General features: G+C 38.4%; 2 protein-coding genes across 2 annotated transcripts in view; one reads left to right on the top strand and one right to left on the bottom strand.

The window, feature by feature from the left end:
• trc (Serine/threonine-protein kinase tricornered) overlaps positions 1-23,996 on the top strand; it is a 171,003-nt gene that overhangs the window by 20,670 nt on the left and 126,337 nt on the right. The window contains exon 2 of the mRNA XM_083126450.1: positions 2,139-2,230. The gene's annotated coding sequence lies outside the window, so the exon portion shown is untranslated. The remainder of the gene's footprint in view (positions 1-2,138; positions 2,231-23,996) is intronic.
• Positions 16,839-17,711, bottom strand: LOC145991724 (uncharacterized). The gene has a single exon (XM_083127779.1). It carries the CDS (start codon positions 17,709-17,711, stop codon positions 16,839-16,841), a length of 873 nt encoding a protein of 290 aa, XP_082983905.1.

Consider the following 23,996-nt stretch of genomic DNA (forward strand, 5'->3'; position numbering starts at 1 on the left):
CGACCAAGGTTGGTACAGTCACGGACCATTGAAAGTCAATGGGATCGTTACAACCCATCTTTTTGTGACTGTACATGCGTGGAAAATTCGCCTGTATAATACGTGTACACAATGCACCATAAACATGAGCTCGGAAATGCATGTTAACATTGTTGTGTATATATACGTTGAAACTACATCACAGAATGACCTTTACCCCTTTGGTACCGCACGGAGGTTAACGAACAAGTCCAGAGTCTGACTAGAATAAGAATCAAGGTCTGTACGTTAGCACTGTTTTTGTGTTAATGTTGATTTTAACCGCTGTGTACAAATATTTACCAATGCTACTATTAGATCAAAGTGAATGTGTCCTGCGCCTTTTCTTGTTTCAAGATAGCGTGCAGTTACTCGTGCCTTTCTCACAGGCCGTTGGCAGTCCTAAGAGGTCAAAACGCCATAATGGCAGGATGGACGGGTGGACATTATAGGCAAGGACATTTCCTCTATATGTGCAAAACTCCCGGAAACAAAGTGAATGCCATGTAGGTGATCTTGAGTTCTTGAACGTATTTTTTCTTTTCCTGTGTGGCTTTACCTAGACATTATACTATCAGATTTATATTTATTTAAATATGCCGAAAAATAGCATGCATGCCTTATACAGCTGTTTAATACAATTGAAAAATAACATACAATTCAAAATTACACAATAAAATATACAATAATAGCTAAAGTATACTAAGAACACAAATTACAAATTACATTGGAATAATAAAGCTAAACGCACGGCCATGAAAATAGGCGGCTGGACAGAATTCCGATGGTGCCACATATGACAAAAAAAAAAAAAAAAAGACGAGCGAGACCAGGACAAAAGTCGCTGGTTCCCGCGCATTGTGTGGCATCATCAACCGGGCTGCGTTACCTAGTTCGAGCGTCAGACCGACCCCTCTCCGGGGCACTTTTGTGTCATCACTGACTTTTCGAGCAAATACTGTCAGTTTGCATCACATAAATTATTAAGACCAGCTGTACAACGAGATCTTTCTTTCTCTTAAACCTCCGAACACACGGGGTTGTGCTCCGACGTGGCAATAGCGTGAACTTCTGCCACCTGCCTAATTTCATGGCTGGGTGTTTAGTTCATTAATTAAATCTATTAAAAATTACAATATCAGTTGTATTAAAACTCAGGTTGTAAAATTACACATGTTACGTTAATAATAAAATGTCATTACCATCCAACAGATTGTGGTAGTATTGTGAATAAAATTAAAATATATATGATTTCTAAAATAGGAAATGGCAGAAATTGCAGAGCAGTTAGTTCTAAGCGCATAATGATGGGCTTTTAGAGTATTTTTTTTTTTTTTATAATAATCGTGGAATATGAAGTTGTGTATCAAATATTTACAAATAAAGCTGTAATCGTAAGCATTTCTTCTATCCAAAAGGGTTACAAATTATAATAATCATGATAAAAATCTATGAAGTCTGAATTTATATTACAAAAGTGAAATAGGGCCTCCCCGATGGCGCAGTGCTAGCGTCGTCGCCTTGTTGTCAAGGGGTCCCGGGTTCGATACCCGGTGGAGGCACATGGCACAGTGGTTCGGATCCCACTTTAAACCGTAGGTCCAGTCCCGATTAGCCTTACTGTGCATAAAGTGGACTTAAAACACCAACTCAAACAAAAGTGAAATAAATATTTTAAGTGTGTTTAGGTTAAGCATGGACTCCCGCTTGCCAAATGGTTGCGGTACTATTCGGGGTTTAGATTCCCTGTGAGGGTCAACACAATTTCGTTGTTAACTCAGCATTTTGGGAGCTACTTGAGAAGTAGTAGTCGCGAGCCCCGGTTTCGAAAGCCTGAAAACAGCCGTGATGGGACTCCACGCGTTACCCAATGAGAAAATACTTGGTAGGCCATGTCCCGGCGAGGGTACTTGCGCAATTGAGTTTAGTTTAAGGTAAGCATCCGTTGAAATTATATTTTTACAAATTAATAATTAATGAGTATAATTGAATAATTTATAGAAAATTGAGTGTTCAACAATTATTTGCACGTCTGTCATCTTAATGATACATTTTAAATTCCAAAGCCGTGCAATTGTAAATGTTTTAATTTATTACATGAATGTTTTTCTTTGTTGCAGGCGTGGGGCTGGTTCCCTGGATGAGCCGGGGCTGAGCTCGCCAGGTGTAAGGAGGCACGTCTCTCCAAGCTGTCGCCTGTTATCCCATCAAGGTAGGTCTCAATCCAATTTCAGCATTCAAGTCATATGAGTAGATCCAACCACCTCCAAAACCGATAGATGTCCGTATGCATATACAGGGTATCGCCCCACAACAGCGACAAACTTTCAGTGTGCATTGTGTCCAGAGCTATTCACACTACAGAGAGTAGTCGGTCATTTCCTTGGTTGACTACACAGTCTGCCCTTAGCATACAAATTTCTTTTCGGTTTGTATTCTTATTTTACGTCACTTATTTTCCACTTTGACGAATCACGACGATGAGGATGACTGGTGATTAGATAACATTTATATACACACACACCTATGCCGAGGCTAGGATTCGAACCCGGAAACTTCAGTGGCGAGATCGAGAGTCGACCACTTTTGTCATTTTCGGCAGAAAATATATCAGTGGTAACCGTGAAGCTGCACCGCATGGCTGCATAGAGAAAGTCATATTTCGTAAGCTTGTAGCGTCGAAGCGAGGCCTCGGCAAACAAAAAGTTACTGTAACATTGATATTTTCTAACATGCTGTAAATATTTGACTGTTTTACGACGTCACCTTACTTAAGATTTTAGCATTTAAATATTAAAAAAAGTAAATCTTGAGTTATAAATAATATGTATATATCAGCCTTTGATTTTAAAGACAATTTTAATCACATATATAGCTAATCAGAACGTAACGTGTGGTTTAAGGTGGGAGTAGGAAAGAAATTGCTGTCTTCTAAGAATATCTTTCCTCAGGTGTAGTGCACGTCTCACGTGAAGGGCATGTATCTATACACCTGAGCAAACATTCAATTGAGAAGTTTACAAGCTTCAAAGATAAGATTTCTTTGCCAGTTGAAATTGTCTGTTACTTGATTGCCACACACATTATCTTGATAGTGACATCGACACACTGACATTTTGTAAGTGCAAGTCAAAAAATCATAATTACTTGGCCAGTCGAAATGTAACCAATCAAACCACTTGGTAGGGTGCAGATGGTTTTTGTTGATTACCTCCACACTATGTTGATGAAGGCACAGTCACAAGGAACACGCTTGCTCAGGTCAGGAATCGAGCCCGATACCTTCTTTGGCGTGATCAGACTTCGAACACTTTTCAATATTTTTTTTTTTAGGAAAGGGTTCTTGCCCATTACTCTTTGGTTAGCTGTCTTCCACTATGTTCATTGAAACTTTATTGTTAGTATTAGTGATGTCGAGGGTGTAATATCGTCTTACACTGGTTTCTTAGGCCTCCCCGATGGCGCAGTGGTAGCGTCGTCGCCTTGTAATAAAGGGGTCCCGGGTTCGATACCCTGTGGAGGCAAATAGTGGTTCGGATCCCACTTAAAACTGTAGGTCTAGTCCCAATTAGCCGTACTGTGCATAAAGTGGATTTAAAACACCAAATCGATGCACTTGTTTCTTGAAGATTTGAATAGTTATAAATCATATCTGGATGGGGAACTGTTAACCGTCACTTGCCTACATGTGTTACAGATATTTGCGGGCGTCTACAAACATACATACATACATTCGTTTGTGTGTGTGTCCCCACCCCGTTGGAGGATAATGCGCAGACATTCACATTTGGAATCGCCTTACATAGCATCGACAGGCTTCACAGCGTGCGAGGACTCATGAAAGTGAGCATTTTTTCCTTGTAGCCGCTTGCCCGTTGAGGCCTCGTTCCGGTGCTACTGACCATAGGAAAACTTGCGTTATTATCCTGTATGTATGCAACCGCGTGGCGACAATTGCCGGTTGCCGATCAATAACTATTATTTTTCTATCGAGAAGTTACATATTTTGTACGATTATGAACCGAAACCCTCCTCTCCGGACTGAGAACACCTTACTACAAAACTTATGAATTCTTTCTTTAATGCAAAGTATGTGATATGGTATGGTGATAAATGCATAACTTGGGGGTGGATAAGTGTAGCGACTTATTGTGATTGAGTCTGTTCTCTGTTATTATGATATTGTTTCCACAGTTTATCGCCTTGAGTATCTTATCTATCAGGAAAGAAATGTGCTAGTGGAATCTGAATATGTACGGTGTGGCTGCATATATATAGGATATAACTAATAGCATTGAAAAGATCCCTCGGGGAGAAAAAACGTTACCAATAATATTAATTATAGTAGTAAGAGGTTATGTTGAGTGGAATATTTGTTTATGTCATGACTCGCGGTTTGGCTGACACCAGTACTAGCAGGCTGATGTTCGTGGACTAGTTCGTGGACTATCCTCTACAAATGTCAGTACAAAATACATCATACCGCGCCTCTGGCTTTGTTTTCAGCGATCATCCTACGATAACACTCGCCTACGGCATGGGCGTTCTTTTGTGAGATTCATTCATCAATATTATCTTATCTAAAAGTAGCAGAAAAACGACTTAAAATCAGAAAAATAGAAATATGAAGCACACCAAATCGCTCATGATAGGTAGTTTCAAAGGGATGGATCCCAGTAACCACTGGGAACTCATTTCCGAACTCTCGGGAATAGGAAACGGACACTGGTGGATTTACAGCGTTAGTTTTTAATAACAGGGGGAGAATGTAATAAGCGAGAGTAGAAATGTTCAAAAACTTTCCACGCCTGTCCCACGTCGAACAATGGCAAGTTGACGTTGGGCAACACTTGCTTTCTTCATAACAACCCGCACTAACCCAGTTTTCCGCCTTCCGCTCCTGCTTTTCTCCGCTGTTTGTGTTTACTAGAATGCTTCTCTGTGCAGTGCGCATTGCAACAATTCACTTAAGTGTGCGACCCTAGGCATGAATTACTCGCGTTTGCATGGATATTGGCGCAATGCGTACAATATGGGTATGGTGAGGATCAACCGTACGTGTGAAGAACTTGCTTGTGAAAAATTAACTCGCACAGATATGAGTGTATTGTTGAAGGAATGGTTTACGAAGTTTTAATTTCCTTCAAGTTCACGTTATACAAGACTATCACAGACTTCGTATTTTCCCCCGTGTAATTCCTTCACTGATCAAAATAAATTAGGAGAAAGGAGGTCTAAGCTAAACTATTTTTGGTGAATTTTAAATCACATGCAGCTACCAGACACGGAGTTGCCATTTTTCCATCTAGGATAATTTACATCCCCCTGCTGCTTCGTCTCCATGTTGAACCATGTAATGCTCATGCGACCAAATATCGCACCAACCTATTCAAACGGTATGTACGGTTTTAACTCTTATCTATTGCTGAACACAAAGTCATAATTAAAAACTTGTTTTGTGTGTGTGAAGTTAGGTAAAGCCGACGCACTCAAAACTTTTAATTCAATCAATCAATGAAGTTAGATTTTTTTTTTAAATTTGAATTTAAAATTTTGGCTGCGTCAGCACTAAGGCTATTTTGCACCCGTCACATTATACGGGGTCCAGCCCCTTATCGTTACACATAACAACTCTAACGTTGCAGAACTAAAATCATAAAATATTAAAATCTTCTGACTTTCGTTAAAAGCTGAGGCTGTAAAGGAGCACTCAGCACAAATAAGGACAAAACACAGGACAACACAAGCAAAATTATACTGGCCATGGGGCCAGTCGCCAGAGCCTCGTTACAATGAAGTTAGATAAAGGCTCATATGTAGGTGCGGGCCTCCTCAATGGCGTAGTGGTAACGTCGTGGCCTTGTGACCAAAGGGTCCCGGATTCGATACCTGGTGGAAGCACATGGCATAGTGGTTCGGATTCCACTTTAAACTGTAGGTCCAGTTCCGATTAGCCTTTCTGTGCATAAAGTGGACTTAAAACACCATTTATGTAGGTGCATTGTTTTTAAATAGCCCATTCATCTCAAATATAACCTTCGTTAGTATTTGTCAAATGTTGCAAGGAAGTGGTGATAAATCGGGCTATTTCTATTTTATTCATATATCATGAGAAACACACATTTGTAATACAGCGAATCATCCAGCAAATGAAAACGTTTAGTCATTAGAGAAACAGTTCTTATTAATCATTTGGGAACGGATTTTAAGGTGCCGTTTGTTTGAGATATGTATTTTAGGACATGAAATCAAGTAAAATGAACACACTTTGTTTCACCTTTTTACTCATTTTCGTGAGATCAGCACATTTATTCCCATTTTACCCTATCTTTGATGCTTGAGCACCCTTTTTCTTCCTTCTTTCAGGTTTTGTTAAAAAATTGGACAGAAAAATAAATGACTTTCACTCTTCTTGAGCAGCTACATAAAATCCTATAGTCTCATTTTGTAGAGCAGAACGAGACCTATAAATTGGTATAAATTTTACAATGTTTCCGTAAATAATGTTATTTGCTACAGTGTTGAATAAAAAATATTAATGTAACTGGTTGAGACCTGAATAAAGGCATTTTATCAGCATTTTTTTGCACCTTTTTGAAAACATTTTTGGAACCTTTTTTCTTATAATTTTGCATTTTAAAATCCGTGGCCTTTTGCGTGCATTTATTTTCAAAATAGTCAAACAAAAAGTTTTTCAAGATAGTGTGCATTTGACGACGTTGCAACATAAAATTACATTTTAATTTTACCAGGTGAAAATAATCAAATAGCCGAAACCTACCCTTAAAACTTTTCGGTGATCGGCAGTTTATTCTTCCTCTATGCATTTCGTCTGCTTTCACCTACATTTTCTTTACGGATATAAATAACTCAATAAGGGTTCACGACTTTTTTTTGTCCTCAGAGTCTTTCTCCAAAAGTTTTGGCCTTCGATACCAACAGTTTAAATTCTCAAAAAATGAAATTTATTTGTAATGTGTACTGTGGATTACAGATTCAGGAAACTATTGAAAGTAGACAACAGCGTATGCAATCCACATGCCCCCCCCCCCCGCGTGGCGGGGTTTGCGGGGTTGTTATTTACGCCCCTGGTTGTCACCCAGAATTTCTAATACATATGCACACACACGGTCGTGGTGTTACAGCTCGAACATGGTCATGCGGTCTTGAAGTTAGTGAAAGGAAAGGAAGTCCTGCCGTCAGCAATCTGAAATGGTGCGAAAGAAGAGAGGAACCAAGATGGGAATTCGGAAATGAAATCTTACTAAAATGATCGTTTTCACTCTGCGAAAGTCGTGACTAAGCAGAACAATTTCAAGGCTTGAATAAATTGGAATGGCTATGCAATGCGGTTTCTTTTCATGGGTGATCGGTTCTTGGAAAGAGTGACTGCTACGTCATTCCCTTAGGAAGTGTTTCACTTTTAATTAGTGGCAGAATTAGTAACACCTGTGTGACGGTCATCACCGGTCTGTATCCCGCGTTACATTGCAAAATAACCTGGATGCTTATTTTCTCCAAAATTCAATTTTTTTCGTCATATGAGACATTCAAGGGGTTGTTCTCGGAAGATGATTTTTTAAATGTAACTGCTTTTACGGTACGCAATAGCGATACGCTCCAAGGGTGAAGAGATAGGCGATCCACGGGATCTTAAAGTATCATAAAAGGTATATCATGTTGCAGTCATTGGCATCATAAGAAAATAATGCTTCTCTAGAGTGGGAAGGGCCGTACAAGAGAGATGATTGAATGTTAATTCTTGAAAATGTAGCTCTTTCGATCACTTCCAGCAAAAATAACAGGATAATTCTAAAGTGATAAAGACAGAGTATACTTAAAATATGCCAGAAGGAGAGATACCTTCCTTCGCAAATATTTCAATGTTCATCACAGTAGGACATTGTATACGATGTGAAATATTCATGGAAACTGAATTTCAATCCCCAAATACATTTAAATACGGTGACCTCCGTGGCGGAGAGGTTAGCACAGCACGCTACGACGCCAGGGGTCCCGGGTTCAAATCCCGGCCTGGGCATGGGTGTTCTTTGTGAGTATCCCTTCATTAATTTCATCATATCATTCATTCTCATCGTATCGATTAGCCAAAATGACAGAAAGTCGACGCTAAATAAATAAAGAAATTTAAAAAAATCACATTTAAATGCACAGTAGTTAATGTATATCGTCAATTTTGTCGTCAATGAACCCATTTTGGTCCCATTATTTTTATTAGGTTGTAGAGAAAGAAACTGTGACAGGATCAGGCGTGTTTAGATATCAGAACTTACAGAAAATATTTTGTTTTATCTTGCCCGTGCTTCTACACAAGCCTGTTTGTAGATTTTGGGTTTTTAATATAGGCTACATGGGAAACCGTAACAGTGGTGGGAGTCTCGTTTATTTTGGAAGACCTTTTCCACATAAAGGAACCACGACTACCATCCGTGGTTCACCGTTCTTTATGCTTTTTTAACATCCAGACATCCGGTTCTGTTTTTCCACCAATCTTTACAGACGAGGTAGTTGCTTTTCAGCTGTCTTGCAGAGGAGAAGTTGCTTTTCAGCTGTCTTTCAGGTTGTGACTAATATTTTAATTCCATTTCCTTTTCCAATATTTTGGAAAAAAATCGAACTGAAAAGAATTACATTTTCCCTTTATTGCCCATCGGCATACATGTGCCATAATCTTTTAAGTAAATTCGAGAACGTTCCGACTACTTCCAAACGTCAACTTTATTGTTATATTTTTCGTCCGAATTGGATTCATAAGTTGCGTCTCTTTCAGTATGGGGTAAAGGAAATAAGTAACAGATCTGCAATGCCAAAACTAGCTAGTAAAGAGGCTGATCAGGAACACTAACGCTCTAATTTACGAGAGAGACTAAACGATAGTGGGTTATGTGAAGAAGTATCAATTTTATTCGTGTCGACTTTTCAAGTGTCACTATATCTTTTCAGATGCTTTTTCCGTAACTTTGCAAGAATTTCACTAATACGACTACGTATTATTTGAAGGATATTTCTTGAAACATAAGTTTATGTGCTGTTTCATTGTTGATATTTGCAAAGGTCGGGGTTGATCTTTATTTATTATTATTATTTTGTATTTCATTGGAATTAGATGTAAGGATTGATTTCGTATATTTTATGTGTGTATATATGTATGTATGTTCTTATTCGATTATGTTAGCTGAATGTTTGATTTCGCTATGCTAAGTTACTCAGTTGGAGAGCTCTCGTTCGAAAAAAAGATACGTTGCTAACCCAGCTCCTATGAAAGCGTCGGCTACAGGTGACCAAGGGACCAAATCAGACCCGATTTCTATGAGAACGAAAAAGCAAAACGGAGGAGGTATCACTCACTCAACGGGACAGTAGCAACTCGCTGAGTCTTCGGTTTAGACTGCTGCTGGTCTAAATAAATGGAAATAATGAGTTAGAGTTCCCCATTTCCTAGAAGAGTTTTTGCTAAGGAATATATTCCGAGAAAGCATTATATTGCCTAGCGGGCTGATACTAAGACTTAGAAAACTCAATAGAGGCCAAGAGGTTGAAGTTCGCCTGTATCGGAACATCAATAAGTACAGGGATTATAGCCACGCAGAGGTGGTTTCGCTAGTTCTACGTTGTAGGAAGTGCCATAGGTGTGCATTTGATAAATTAAAGAATTGATTGGATTTTCAATAATGCACGCGTGGGACAATTGTTAATATGTAAATAAAAGTGTAACTATAATAAACCATTTATTAGTATTCCTCCCAAGACAATGCTTTTGAATTAACAACACACTCCCAAATCAAGGTACTTACCATTGGTTTTTTCGTTTTCTTTTTGTGAGCTGTATGGCCAGCTTAAAGAAATCTGGCGTTAATCTATCTGCACTCGAAGATACCGATGGAACGAGAAAGATTAGAAGGAAAAGAAGAAATGCCGTAGGATTTGTTTTGTTACTTCGCTTTTCTGACATGATGAAATTGATGAAGAAGGCACTCGCAAAGAACATCCATGCCCAGGCTTGGATTCGAACCCGGGACCTCTGTCGGACGAGGAGTGGTCAATGCATATTGATAAGATGAATGGTTGGTGGGATAAGTCTCGTTCTCGGTAAACACACCATGATCAATGAGCTTTGTTGCTAAGATATTCTAACCACTTTACGTATTGAAGCTGTCGTGAAGGCGAGAATACCTTCATTAATTTATTAATACTCTAATTTACGCCCAATCTGTTGGCGACATCTCATTGATTGTTTGATCAATCTGGTTCATTTCACTTCGCTTTGCCACTTGTGGCTAGTCGCGAAGATCATGATGAATGCAGCGCTTGAGGTGAAAATTGCTAGTCGTGTTGATATTTGGTCGATCTTTGGGGCTAGCTGGGGGGGATATCTGAGGGATGCTTTGCGAAAATGTTGTTAGCTGGGGGATATCATTCTCAGGATCCCCATCGAGTAGTGGTTAATTGATATGAAATTGATGAAAGAACATTCACTAAGAACGCCTATGCCCAGGTCGGAATTCGAACCCGGGACCTCTTAAGATGTTTGTAACCAGCTTCCACACTGCGAAGTAGACGTCCTCGGTTCGAAGATTTGGCAAGGCATAGAAGTGTAATTATGATCGTTTCATTTTTATCAAATCACCATTCATTCTAATCGTCGCGATTAACCTCTAGTTTTTGAAAAGAGGCGTGATAACTAAAATTGATATAACGCCTGCAGACTTTTGCTGCTCCGCTGGTTCACATTTTGTGGAGCGGATGTTGATTTGGCGCGTACTGCAGAACAAAAGGCAGACGTGAAAGCGTTTCCAAACCATTGAGAGTTGAGCACTGGCGACCGTTGACCCTCGCGAAAATAGAACCCAAACGGGCTGGCTGAATTATTTATGCCTGTCAGTCGCCGTGGATATCCATCTAAAGAAGTGTCTGAATCAAGGACCTAAATTAAGAATTGCAGCAGTTCTGGGCCGTTTCGGATGTCTAAAAACAACCCCCCTCCATGCACTCCCATTTGGACAGACAATAGTGTGAATATACATGCACAGCGTCGCAGGAACGTTTCTGATTTCAAAGGATGGGATTGAGAAGTCTGGGTAATTCATTAAGTTTTGATTACTACTTCTCACTCTCATTTGCTTCTGATGATGAGGATGAATGACCAACTGGTGATATAAATGATGAGAATCCGTGATACATCCATTCCTTGAGCGGTGTTCAAACCCGGAACCGTTGGCTTTGTAACGCGTTACACGAGCTTCCACCACGAAGGAGGCATACATGCGCTTGTAAAGTGCTACTATACTGTGTCCCGGGAATCTCTGGAGCGAGCGAACGAGAGCAAGCCTCTGCGCAAGTAGTGACGCGAAAGGGCTCGACCAGTGAACACGCGAGAGGGAACGGGATTGCGTGGAGGGGGCGACTGCAGTTACCAGCCTTTGCAGCAGCATGTACTGCTGCGTTCCGCCCAGTGTTCTCCCTTTATGCGCGGCCTTGCTCCAGAGATTCCCGGGATTGAGTATGAGGATCGTATCCCCCAGCTAGTCCCAAGACTCGACCAACCTTCCCTCAACCACTTGAAGCGCTGGATGCTGATTCACAGGCCAATGGATTTGTGGTAAAATTGTTACGGTAATGCATGGTATTTTCAAACACCAAAGTTTTGGGAGTTTTTTAGAATCCATTATCTAAGCTCCATACGATTTGTGAAATAGTTATTTTTGTCACGTGCCAGTTTCACACGACACAATGAATGTTGCAAGGAGGAATGGTTTCTCGGAATCGACAAGAGATGGCAGCACGCTATATAAATAGGAGCGAAGGAGATTATAAAAAACTTAGAGCGGAGAAGATGGATTATATATATTATAGTAAATTGAGAAATATATAAAAGAAGAGTTCAAATACTATAATAGAAGTAAATAGAATGATGTATATAGTAATTTAACCCTTAAACGGGCAAACATTTATGACGTGCTGAAAAAAATTAATTAATAGGATACATGCTATGTTTTCAGTATAATTATAACAAAAATATGTTATTTTTACATATTTATGTATTACATAATGAGATACATAATGTGTCCTGTGAGATACATTGCCCATTAGAGACATACATGTGATTATACATAGGTAAACAGTGCTCCTACAATGATTAGAATCGTACCATATGAAATATAATCGTTCCACATTTCCTTGTTAGTATAATGAATTTTCAAAAATATATTTACTAAGGAAATGAAGAAAAACGTAAAATTAAGTATTTTTGTGTTATAATAATGTGCTACAATCACCAATTACATAACGTTTTACAGACATATGCTTGTTATTTATCTTCTACCTACTTTTGGTGAAATGCTGAAAAGCAGTTCCTTGTTTTTGAACCTGTCAACCATTCACACATAATACGCAAAGACCTTTCTCTGTAATTTTTGACCAATGCCCAACACTGTCATATCTTATATCTTGAAGTGGACGTGGTGCTACTGGATGCTTTACTTATTTCTGTGGTAAGTCTGTTTGAGATGGTCTTCCCCGTTTTGTGTATGTGAGTGAATGAGACCATTAGCTATGTCCATCCTGAAAGTTTTCAATGTTTTCAAACTTTTTTCTTCCTTTTACTTCAACATTACGACGATCCTTAGATATACAAGAGCTAGCCAGAGTCACAGTTTATTCTGTCCACATGGGTGGCGTGGATCTGACAGATATGCTCATAGCATTGTACAGAACACCTCTGAAAACACGGCTTGAATCTGGAAACAAATTCTTGAGTCATCGTAGATAATGATTTTCTTCTTTTCTAAGAAATGAAATTGAAATAAGAAATTATGTTATTGTTTGCATTTATGTTGGATAATTGTAATTTCTAATCCTTGAAAGAAATACAAGATGCACTAAAGTCATCCTGTGTCAAAATTGAAGTATCTCTTCACATGATACATTTACTGGTTTTCAATTTTCAAATTTTAAAATAAAATGTGGCATTATCTGAAATTATCACAAATCCATGCTTTTACTTTCTTCTTCCCTCTTCCGATTTGGTCAGTTTTGTTGCTTTGTGGGAGTGATGTTAGTTCATCCTCACTGGAACTTTGTTCCTCACCAAGAGATGACAGTTCTGGTGGTGGAGCATGATCTGGATCAATGTCACTGTCATCGCAAGAAATATCACCCTCGTCGCTAGATGAGGATCCAATATCTGACACATTAGGATTTCCAGGAGGAACAAGTATTCCATGGTGACCATAAAACTTCCATGGTGGTATTGTGATATCCTGTGAAAGAAGAGGCAGTTGTATGAAAACAAATGTAAAATGCAGACAAAACATTTTCCATTTCATTGAAATGCACATAATCTATTGGAAATTATTATTTTAGAAATGATGTAACTATTCATGTTGTTCAAAGTGGAGTCAACGTAAGTGCTGTCATAATATTCTAGTAAAAAAGAAAGAGAAAATATTGAGAAACTAAAGCGAGAAAAAAGAACGAGACACGATGCAATTTCTTTTACAATGATACTATCTTTCTACATATCTTCATATGTAAAAAAAAACATTTGTATATTAGAAAATAACCCTACAAATTACAACAACATAAAATACGACATTTATACTGAGCAAAAGCAATGGTAGAGTACACAGAATGTTCAAGAGAACATGCATTCTACATGTATTTCCTTCTGTATTTGCATAGAATGTGATAAGGTGAAATTGTCCTTTTTTGGGCAATGTATCCCTGTAGATACACACAAATAAAGAACTGGCTCACAACGTACTTGGTAACAATTTCAAGTATTATAAATATTAGAAGTTTTCTAATAACTTCGATACACATTTATTTCATGCTCACGTCTTACAAAACAAAATAAAAATTGGCCAACAAGAAATAAACTTACCACCCCATTGTTAGAGCTCCTACTGCAAGATGCCATGGTCCTCTCCATGTAACTGTGCATGCAGTTCTACAAACATCCAACAGATGGCACATGAGTAGAATCGTCAAAACGCACGTATCTCACGATCCACACTGCCCGTTTGCTCAACTCAAGCGCAGAGATCGTTTAAGAACGCATCGAATGCAGTGTATCCCACAAGATACAACGGCCAATTAAGGGTTAAAAGAATTAAGAATATAGCCGCATATGAAACGTTTAGGAAATTTATTAAGCGAGCAAATGAATTCAGAAATGTATCTCAATTTCTTTTTAATTCTCTGACGAGGAGAACATCGTCAGCTTTTGCATTTGTCCGTTCCCCGGTGGCGCTGTGGTCAATTAGACGCCCCGAAGCAATTTACGGTTGCGCTTCTTTTTTAGTCGCACTGGGCCATTGGCAGCGCTTGTTATTAGCGATCCTGGTTATCCCCTTTTGGTCGTTACATAGGAGGTGGCGCTAGTGTCAGTTTAGCCGACCCTACTCCTTTATATAAGTATAGCTTGGTTGCTGGGGAATTGCCAGGGAAGTAATGAGAAAGACCCACGGGGAAAGGAAAGAAAACATATATAAGGCATAAAGAAAAGGAAGCGAGACGACGCTACTAGATTTTCTTGTATATAGAAGAAATAATAAAAGAAGAAGAAGCCTATTCTATAATCAAAAGATAAAAGAAGAAGAAGCTTTTTCCATAATCAAAAGATAAAAGAAGAAGAAGCTTTTTCCATAATCAAAGAAGAAAAGAAGAAGAAGCTTTTTCCATAATCAAAGTAGAAGATGCCTTTTCCATAATCAAAGAAGAAAAGAAGAAGAAGCCTTTAGATAATGAAAGAAGAAGAAGCCTTTTTGATAAGAAAAGAAGAAGAAGCCTTACAATAATCAAAGAAGAAGAAGCCTTGTTGACAGTCAGAGAAGAAGAAGAAGCCTTTTCGATAATCAAAGAAGAAGAAGCCTTTTTGATAACCAAAGGAGAAGAAGCCTTTTCGATTATACATATATATTTTCTCTGTATTTTGTATAGTTCTCAGAATATAGATCCGCATTTAACTATATCCTCTTGGCTATAAAACGCTTTCTTATTTGGAATTCTCAAACAAAGAACCTATCCCCTGAGATTAAGATATCTGTAGCCGTGGTAAATAACATGTAAGTACGTACCCACGAGGGGCGAAGCATTTTGTCGTATTTTGTTTTCTATCACTAGAAATGTTAACTCAAAAGCTTTACTTGAGGGAAAGTATGTGTAAAGTCCGTCATGTTGAAACATGAAAATATATCCAAATACTGTTGTATTAACCGTTCTGTGGATACAATTATAATTGTACTCAACAAAACGAACTTGATATAATTTTTATATAAACCCATAAGGGATCGGGTACTTTTTGGTTTGACTTGGTGTTTTAAGTCCACCTTGTGCACAGTAAGGGTAATCGGGACTGGACCTACAGTTTATAGTGGGATCCGAACCACTATGTGCCTCCACCGGGTATCGAACCCGGGACCCTACTTGCTGGTTATGTGAGAATATCACAAGAAAAGGTGGACAATGAGAATGATTGAATTTACCCCAAGAAAAGAGGGAGGAGGGTGTTCCGAATTTTGTTTTCGTGGTAGAAATCTCCAGCTATGATTTTGATTTTCGGTGGCAGCGTCAGGAGTCGAGCACCAAACACATTTGTCAAAGACTCATCAGCAAATGAATTAGTGACGTAAGTAGATGTACATTTGGGCACATGAAGGTTTTCGGGTTGCCCTGGCCCCTCTGTCTAAACCCTGCATAAGAGTTGCAATTATGTCACGTGCATGTTTATTTTATATCAAATATTCACCATGATTTATTATAATAATCATAATTGTGGACCGGTAGGAAATATTAAAATTTTATGTGATGTTACGTGAAAACCGGAATTAATTAGGTTCATTACATAAAGCCCAATTCTGGAGAATTAACGGTGATTCAAGGTTTCTTCTTTCGTCCGCTTCCTCGTGAGATTCGCGGCTTTTCTCACATTCCAGCGTGAGTTTCCCAACAGGATACCATTTGTTGGTGGAAAATGTAATCCGTTGCAGTTATTTCCCGGATAGAAGGGCAAGTAACGTTTCCCCGTTCTAGATTTAACTCCGCGTGCAAATCTTTCAGTCCTTCATTGCATTTCATGTTTTCTGTCGGTAAATTCATAGGATAAGTGTGTGAATTTCGTTGATGGAGTAAGTTTGGAAATCCGTTCTGTATGGAAACTAATCAGGATATTGGATATATAATCCATAGCTTTGGATAGCTTTCCCCCGTGTGGTTGCATTAACGCTGTCGTCTTGTAATCAAGGGGTCTGCGGTTCCATACTCGTTGGAGACTTATTAGATAGCGATTTAGATCTCACTTTATACCGTAAGCCCAGTCTCGATTAGCTTATCCGAGCATAAAGTGGGCTTGATACGAACAAACGTGGACCTTGATTAGCAGTGGCGGTGATTGGGTTCCAAAATTGGGATGGGGGGCAAAGACAGTTTACTTTTCCTTGGTAGAAAAGGTTTAGCTTATACCGCGTTTGGTAGAACCTGTCCCTCTTCCCGCGCTTCCTGGTCGCTTCCTTTTCTAGCAGAAACCACGCGGTGTTGCCGCTGCAGACCGCGTGAACTCCGTGCTGGGGAAAAACGAAGCCAGGCAGCGAGTAATATACACGGAAATGTACAAATGTACACGGTTGTGAATAAAATACGCGAAAATACACAAATATACACGGCTGCGAATTAAATACGCGGAAATGCACGGCTGCGAATAACATACGAGGAAATGCACAAATATACACAACATGCAAATAAGAATAATTAGAACGAAGAATGGAAAAAGAAACAAAATTAATGAATTTTCTTACCTTAATTTAGCAGAGAGGTTGCACTCCGAGATCTTCGTTCTCACTATGGGATCTTCGTTCTTCATCATCTTCATCGTTGCTATCGTCATCGTCTTCGTCCGTGTTTAGATCGATAACAAATCTATCAATAATATCATCCATTAGTTGGTCTCTATTGAAATAAAATTCTTCTGTTTCCTGAACATGTGTGCAAGCTTTGCTCCAATTCTCCTTTGATATTTTATTTACTGATGTTTCTAACAACGATTCGATGGCCGAAAGTTTAAATTGGGTGTTATGTTTGGCAATGTATCCTTTGACTTGTGACCATATAAGTTCTATTGCATTAAAATCACAATGGTATGGCGGCAATCGCACTATTGTATGGCCATTCACTTGTGCCAACGTGTCGATTTCGTATTGCTTGAAATTGGGTTTGTTTTCACACACGAGTTTATAAAGTTGTGGTTTCGTCATATCAGAGTCATAAAAAATGTTGTGTTCCTGTAGCCATAACTGAAGTTCGCCCTTTCTCGATTTTGATGTGGGTGCTTGATTAATTTCTCTTGAATGATATGGGGCATTATCAATTACTATAACGGAGTTTGGAGGAATGTTGGGAAGTAGCTGATCCTTGAACCACTTTTTATACCTGTCGCTGTCCATTTCCTCGTGGTAATCTTTGGTGGATCTGGACCTAAACACGAGTAAGGCATTTGTGACGAAGCCTAACGAAGACCCTGCGTGAACGACGATGACCCTTTGACCCTTCCCTAAAGGCATGTTTACAGGGAGTGGTTTGTCGCCCTCGAGCCATATCTTTGATTTGGTATGGCCGGAATTCACCCACGTTTCGTCCTTGTAAACAATGTGTCGACCGGCTGCTCGCAAACGTCTCATTGTCCGTAGAAAATGATTTCTTCGAACCACAATGTCGTTTCTTTCCGTTAAGAAAGTTCTGCCGCCTTCATTTTTTTTATATACAAAACCCATATTTCGAAGAACATTTCTAAATGACCACAAAGCACCTTCAAAATTTATTTCCCTCCTCACTTGTTTGTAAATATCACTTACACTGGGAATACAATCAGTTTTGTACATATTGTATATTGCGCGTCGTATGTAATCACAATCAAAATCATCCACATCACATTTCCTTTTCTTTGCATATTTTCTCTTCTTTCCAGGCGTCTTGAGTGGAGAATTTCTACCATCAGCCGCTTCCTTCTCTCTCAGAATTCGTCGGATAGTTTTTTTGTTAAGACCCGTTGCTTTGGCTGCCCTATCCACAACAAGACTTACCGACAGAAAGCTCTTATTGTTTCGGCACGCCTCGAATTCCTCCTTCATGAAAGCATAAACACGTGCAACCAACTCTCTAGCGTCCGACTGCAGCGGTTTCCCCTTCCTGATTGTTCCAGCTAAAATGACACCAAACACAAAAACGACACAAGCAAATATCACCAGAAAAAATCCATCCTGGATATTTTAAAACGCAAGAATACACAAATCAGCACACCACACTAATCAGCACCACGCTTACAAAACAAGCTTCTTTCAAGACACAAACAAAAGACACGTGGGAGTTAGACCGCAAGGTGGCAACATCGTTTGCGTAAGCGCCTCTCTTCTGCATTCCATTCGCTCCTCGCTGCCCAGCAGACGAATTTTTCCTCGTTTCTCATTGGCACCGAAACTGTCGAGCGCTCCCTAGCGCGGGAAAGGGGACAGGTTCTACCAAATGCGGTTTAGCTCATCGCGACGATGAGGATGAATGATGATCAGATGAGACTGGTGTAGGGGACCCTGTAACCTTCGATGGCAAGATGGTGTGTCGATTGCTCAACGCTCTGGGCCACCGAGATGGCTGTACTAAAAGGAAAAGAAGAATTTTAGATATTTGTTTGGAATGATAAGTGCGCGTGTATATTCTAGCTGAAGGACAAGGCTGGGTGACTGAATGGAACAACATTCAGAAAAGTCAGTTATGTCTGGTGTTTGTTTTGTCAGTATTTATGTTCAAACCTCTATCTTAGCGTTTATCAGAGCCATGGTTACGGTTTCATAGTTTTTTCTCGGGTTTTAGCCGTGTTTACCCGCCATTACTCACGAGTGTAAGTATAGAAAGTGCTTATGCAATTCAACCAAACTTGAAAAATCAGAAGATGAAATAATGGGTGCGGTTGTTATCTCCTTATCAATATTTTTTTTTACAACAAATAATTCTGACATAGCTGGCCATTTTTATATCTTCTGTATCGACTGAAGTTCTAATAGAATCCATAACGGAGGAAGGTACAGTCAGCAGCAATAGAAATGGGACAACTAGATTCTGAACCCTCTTCCTGCAAGGCGTTGTGTATGTTGTTGGGTTGGTGTTTTAAGTCCACTTTATGCACAGCAAGGCTAATCGAGAGTGGGCCTACAGTGAAAGTGGGATCCGAGCCACTCGCCGCAACAGAATTGCGCACACTTTAGATCCAGGATTGCGCACAAATCTCACTGGCCTGTTATGTGCACAGATTTTGATCCAACGTAGTAGTAGTGTAAAATACAATATTACTGGCGCGATAAAGTATGAGCCCCCCTCAGGCAGATTTGGCTACACTTAAAACTAGCTCAACATGCCCATATGAGCTTTTTGCTCAAGTGTGCCACCCTGTCTAATCCAAGATTTTTGTAAAAATGCCTTCGGGAATTTCCCCCCTCAGATTGATTTGGCTACACTTACAAAAGCTGCATCTGCCAGATTTTTGTCCATAAGCTTGTCAAAAATATGCCCCTCTTGATATTGTATGATATCTTATGATATCTTAAGTATAGTGACTGCTATAGTGCCCTAGCATGTATAGATTTCAAAATATTAACAATTCTGTTAATATTGCACTTCTCAAAAAATTCTATTTATAAAAATTAGGCATTTACAGCTTAAATATTGCATATATCAGGAAAATTATAGAGACAAAAAATGTAGAGAATCATGCCTAGAATATGCCTACAAAATTTTAAGTCTCCAGCACTGATAGTTTTTGAAAAAAATCACAAATTCAAAAAATTATCGATTTTTTAACAAAACTTCTAAACAGCCTCTAGATTTCAAATATGCAACCCCCATGCTCTTATCTTGAAAAATAGGCAAGTTATTCAAGATCTAGAGAACGGCAAGAGATTTTTGAAAAATTATAGAGATCAAAAAGTTGCATCTCGGCATGCCCATGTTAAAGCAACAAGCCCCATGTCTCTAGCATTCATGGTTCCAGGGATAATCAAAATTATTGTTTTTTTCCAAAATTTCAGTATGTTGCTCAGTGGGACCTAACAAGCCTATACCTGACTGCTAGTGTGTCTGAGCATGCATAGATTTCAAAATATTAACAATTTTGTTAATATTGCACTTTTCAGAAAATTCTATTTATAGAACAGACATAAATCAGAGATTTACAGCTTAAATATTGCATATATCAGGAAAATTATAGAGACAAAAATGTAGAGAATCATGCCTAGAATATGCCTACAAAATTTTAAGTCTCCAGCACTGATAGTTTTTGAAAAAATCACAAATTCAAAAAATTATCGATTTTTTAACAAAACTTCTAAACAGCCTCTAGATTTCAAATATGCAACCCCCATGCTCCTATCTTGAAAAATAGGCAAGTTATTCAAGATCTAGAGAACGGCAAGAGATTTTTGAAAAATTATAGAGATCAAAAAGTTGCATGCCCATGTTAAAGCAACAAGCCCCATGTCTCTAGCATTCATGGTTCCAGAGATAATCAAAATTCAAAAAAATTATCGATTTTTTCAAAATTTGAGTATGTTGCTCTGGGGGGCATGCAGAGTCACCCCCAGAAATATAACTGGCCTAGGATCAAAACTAGTGAAAAATTCAGAAATAAAATTATCGATTTTTTTAAAATTTCAGTATGTTGCTCTGGGGGCCATGCAGAGTCACCCCCATAAATATAACTGTCCTAGGATCAAAACTAGTGACAGAATGTAGAAACAAAAATTATAATACGGCTTGGATACAACAAGAAGGGCATTCTGCTGGCTTGTATACAGCTACCAGCCATTATATTTTTATTTTGAACACAGCACTTAAAACTAAGCCAAGATGCTCACCCACCCACACCCACCCACACCCACCCACATCCATACATATTTACTTCCGGTCCACTTCTATTGCATCATGTTGTGCAATATTATGCAATAAATTATTAGGCATGTGTTGTTTTCTGATTAGTTGGTTATGACATAATGTGATGATGTGGTGTTTTCTGATTGGTTTAAGTAAGCAAGATTTCTATTGGCTCTATAAATCTATATAAGCCAGAGCACAGTGCTGTTTGTTACCATTGCTGGATCGGCAGTGGAACCCACAAGTGGGGGGCAGAATCTGAACGGGCTCTACCAGATTGTAGGAGACTTGAAGCATACAGTCTGGTAGAATAACCCAAGTAAGATCATAGGGACAGTATACACTGGTGCAGTAAAAGCCAATTTTTGGCAGGGGGGCAAAAGATGGGCCAAAGTGGTTCCTAAATACAAAATAATTAATATCTCAAGAACTAATTGACATAGAGCTATGCAGTTTTTTTGTCTGCACTGAACCCAACTGATATTTTTTATTAAGCATAGAATTTTGATTTGAATCCCAAGAAATTTTATATAATAAACCAACAACAAAAATACCAAAGTCAAACATATTTACACACTAAGTATATACAGTAGGTATACAAAGCACACTGCTGAACCCAACTGATATTTTTTATTAAGCATAGAATTTTGATTTGAATCCCAAGAAATTTTATATAATAAACCAACAACAAAAATGCCAAATCAAAAACATTGTAATCAATGCAATAAGAATATATCCAGCCCCAATTGGGCCAAGCATCAAAAGATTTGTAATCCAGACAAATATAGAACACCCACAAAAATATGTCCAAAATGCTATAGAAAATATAGTCTGGAATATTTCACATATAAACATATGGGTACTTGTTCTGCACAGTCATCAACATTGCCCCCACAACCATCTACATCTGGTCTGAAAAGGAAGCATGAAACACCTGTTAATGCTAGACCGGCAAAGCAGCAACGCTATGAACCCATCCATAGCAGTTTTAATGGCCAACTTAGGGATCACCGGTTTGTATCAGAGCCAAGATGTGATATTAAGAATTTTTTGAACAGTATAAATCCTGATGTGCAGGCAATTCTAAATGCACAAAATGGCTCTTATAAGCTGTCCCTCAAATTGTTTACACAATATAAGAAACCAAATGGCACAAAATTTACACAGCCCCACATAACAGAAACTGTAGCTGTATATTCAAATGTAAATTCAGACAAAATAATAAGCAGTTTGATAGATCATTTGAATATTAAACACACTGAATTTGCAGCAAAAGAATCAGGATGGAGCCTATGCGGATCTCCACACAAGTTATATGTTAATATTTCTGAATTCAGCCCATTACAAGGATCTACATATCTGCCATTACCTGCCAATATTAAAAACAAAAGAGCCGTGGTTAACATAGAAAATAATAATGAGAAATGCTTTCTGTGGTGTATTTTAGCTGCTTTGTATCCAGTTTTAAGGGATCCAGAAAGAATAAGTTATTATAAACAACATGAAAATGATTTTGATGAAGCAATGGAGGGCTTAAAATATCCAATGTCAGTTCAGAATATTGATAAATTTGAAAAAAAGGCCAGGGATATCAATGGTAAACAATTATCTATTAATGTTTTTATTTGTTCTACTGGCCGTGGCAATTGCTTGATAGCACCTCTCAGAATCAGTACACTTGATGATGATTCTGCTGTTCCGATTGATCTGCTCTTAATTGAAGGAGATGGCACATATCATTACACTCTGATACACAGTCTTGAAGCTTTAGTCAGAAAAGAACAAGGCAAATCCAATACAATATTCAAGTTGTGCAGAAGATGTTTGACTGTATTTGATGGTCAAAAAATAATAAATGGGGTTCGGGAAGTGAATGCAGAAATTGCTAAAAACAAGTTACTTGAGCATCTGAAATACTGTGGCAACCATAAACCTGTTCATATGGTAATGCCTAATCCAAGTGAAAATGCCAAATTCAAAAAATTTGAAGCCTTGTTGGAACACCCAGCATATATAGTCTGTGATTTTGAATCAAACCTCAAACCTCTTGCATTCTGCAATCCAGATCCTGATGAATCTTCAATTACATCATACCAGTTACATGAACCTTCTAGTTTTTATTATGTTGTTGTACAGGATGGTGTGGTTAGTAAAGAATATTTATACATGGGAGCAGATGCCATCAAAGAATTTGCACATAGAATAGAAAATAAGTGCCATGACATAGCATCTAATGTCTTATTAAAATCAAAACCCATGTTGCCTTTAACAGAGAAACAGATTGAAGATTTCAACAATGCAGAAAAATGCCCGGTATGTGATTGTGAATTTTCAGATACAAATATCAAGGTGAAACACCATTCCCATACAAATGGTAAATTTTTAATGGCACTGTGTAATAACTGTAATATTAAGATCCAGAGACCAAAATTTGTCCCCATATTTTGCCATGGTGCATCCAATTATGATTTTCATAATTTGATCAGGTACGAGGGGTTTGACAAGCAGAATTTAAATATTTTAGCAGAAAATAATGAGAAATATATAGCTATTAGCAAAATAATTAAAGTTAATGGTGTTCCCAGTCGCTTAAGATTTCTTGATTGTTACAGAATTCTGTCTGCTAGCCTGGCTACACTGGCCAGTCAATTATCTGATGATCAATTTAAAATCACATGTGCTTTGTTTCCAAATCAGGACCTGAAATTAATTAGGCGGAAGGGTGTATATCCATATGATTATGTTACAGGTTTTTCTAAATTTGATGAGTGTTCTCTGCCACCAAAACAACAGTTCTACAGCAAACTCAGAGGATCTGGAATCACTGATGATGATTATCACCATGCCAAGTTGATGTGGAACAATTTAAAATGCCAGACATTTGGTGATTATCACAAGGCATATTTAAAACTTGATGCCACTCTCTTAGCTGATATACTTCAGGCATTCAGAAAATCTTCCATGCAAAATTATAAGCTGGATCCAATGTATTTTTACAGTGCACCAGGCCTAGCATGGTCTGCAATGTTTTTAAACACTAAAATGCA

Source organism: Lepisma saccharinum, chromosome 8 (genome assembly GCF_977018435.1).
Source record: "Lepisma saccharinum chromosome 8, izLepSacc3.1, whole genome shotgun sequence".
Lineage (NCBI taxonomy): Eukaryota > Metazoa > Arthropoda > Insecta > Zygentoma > Lepismatidae > Lepisma > Lepisma saccharinum.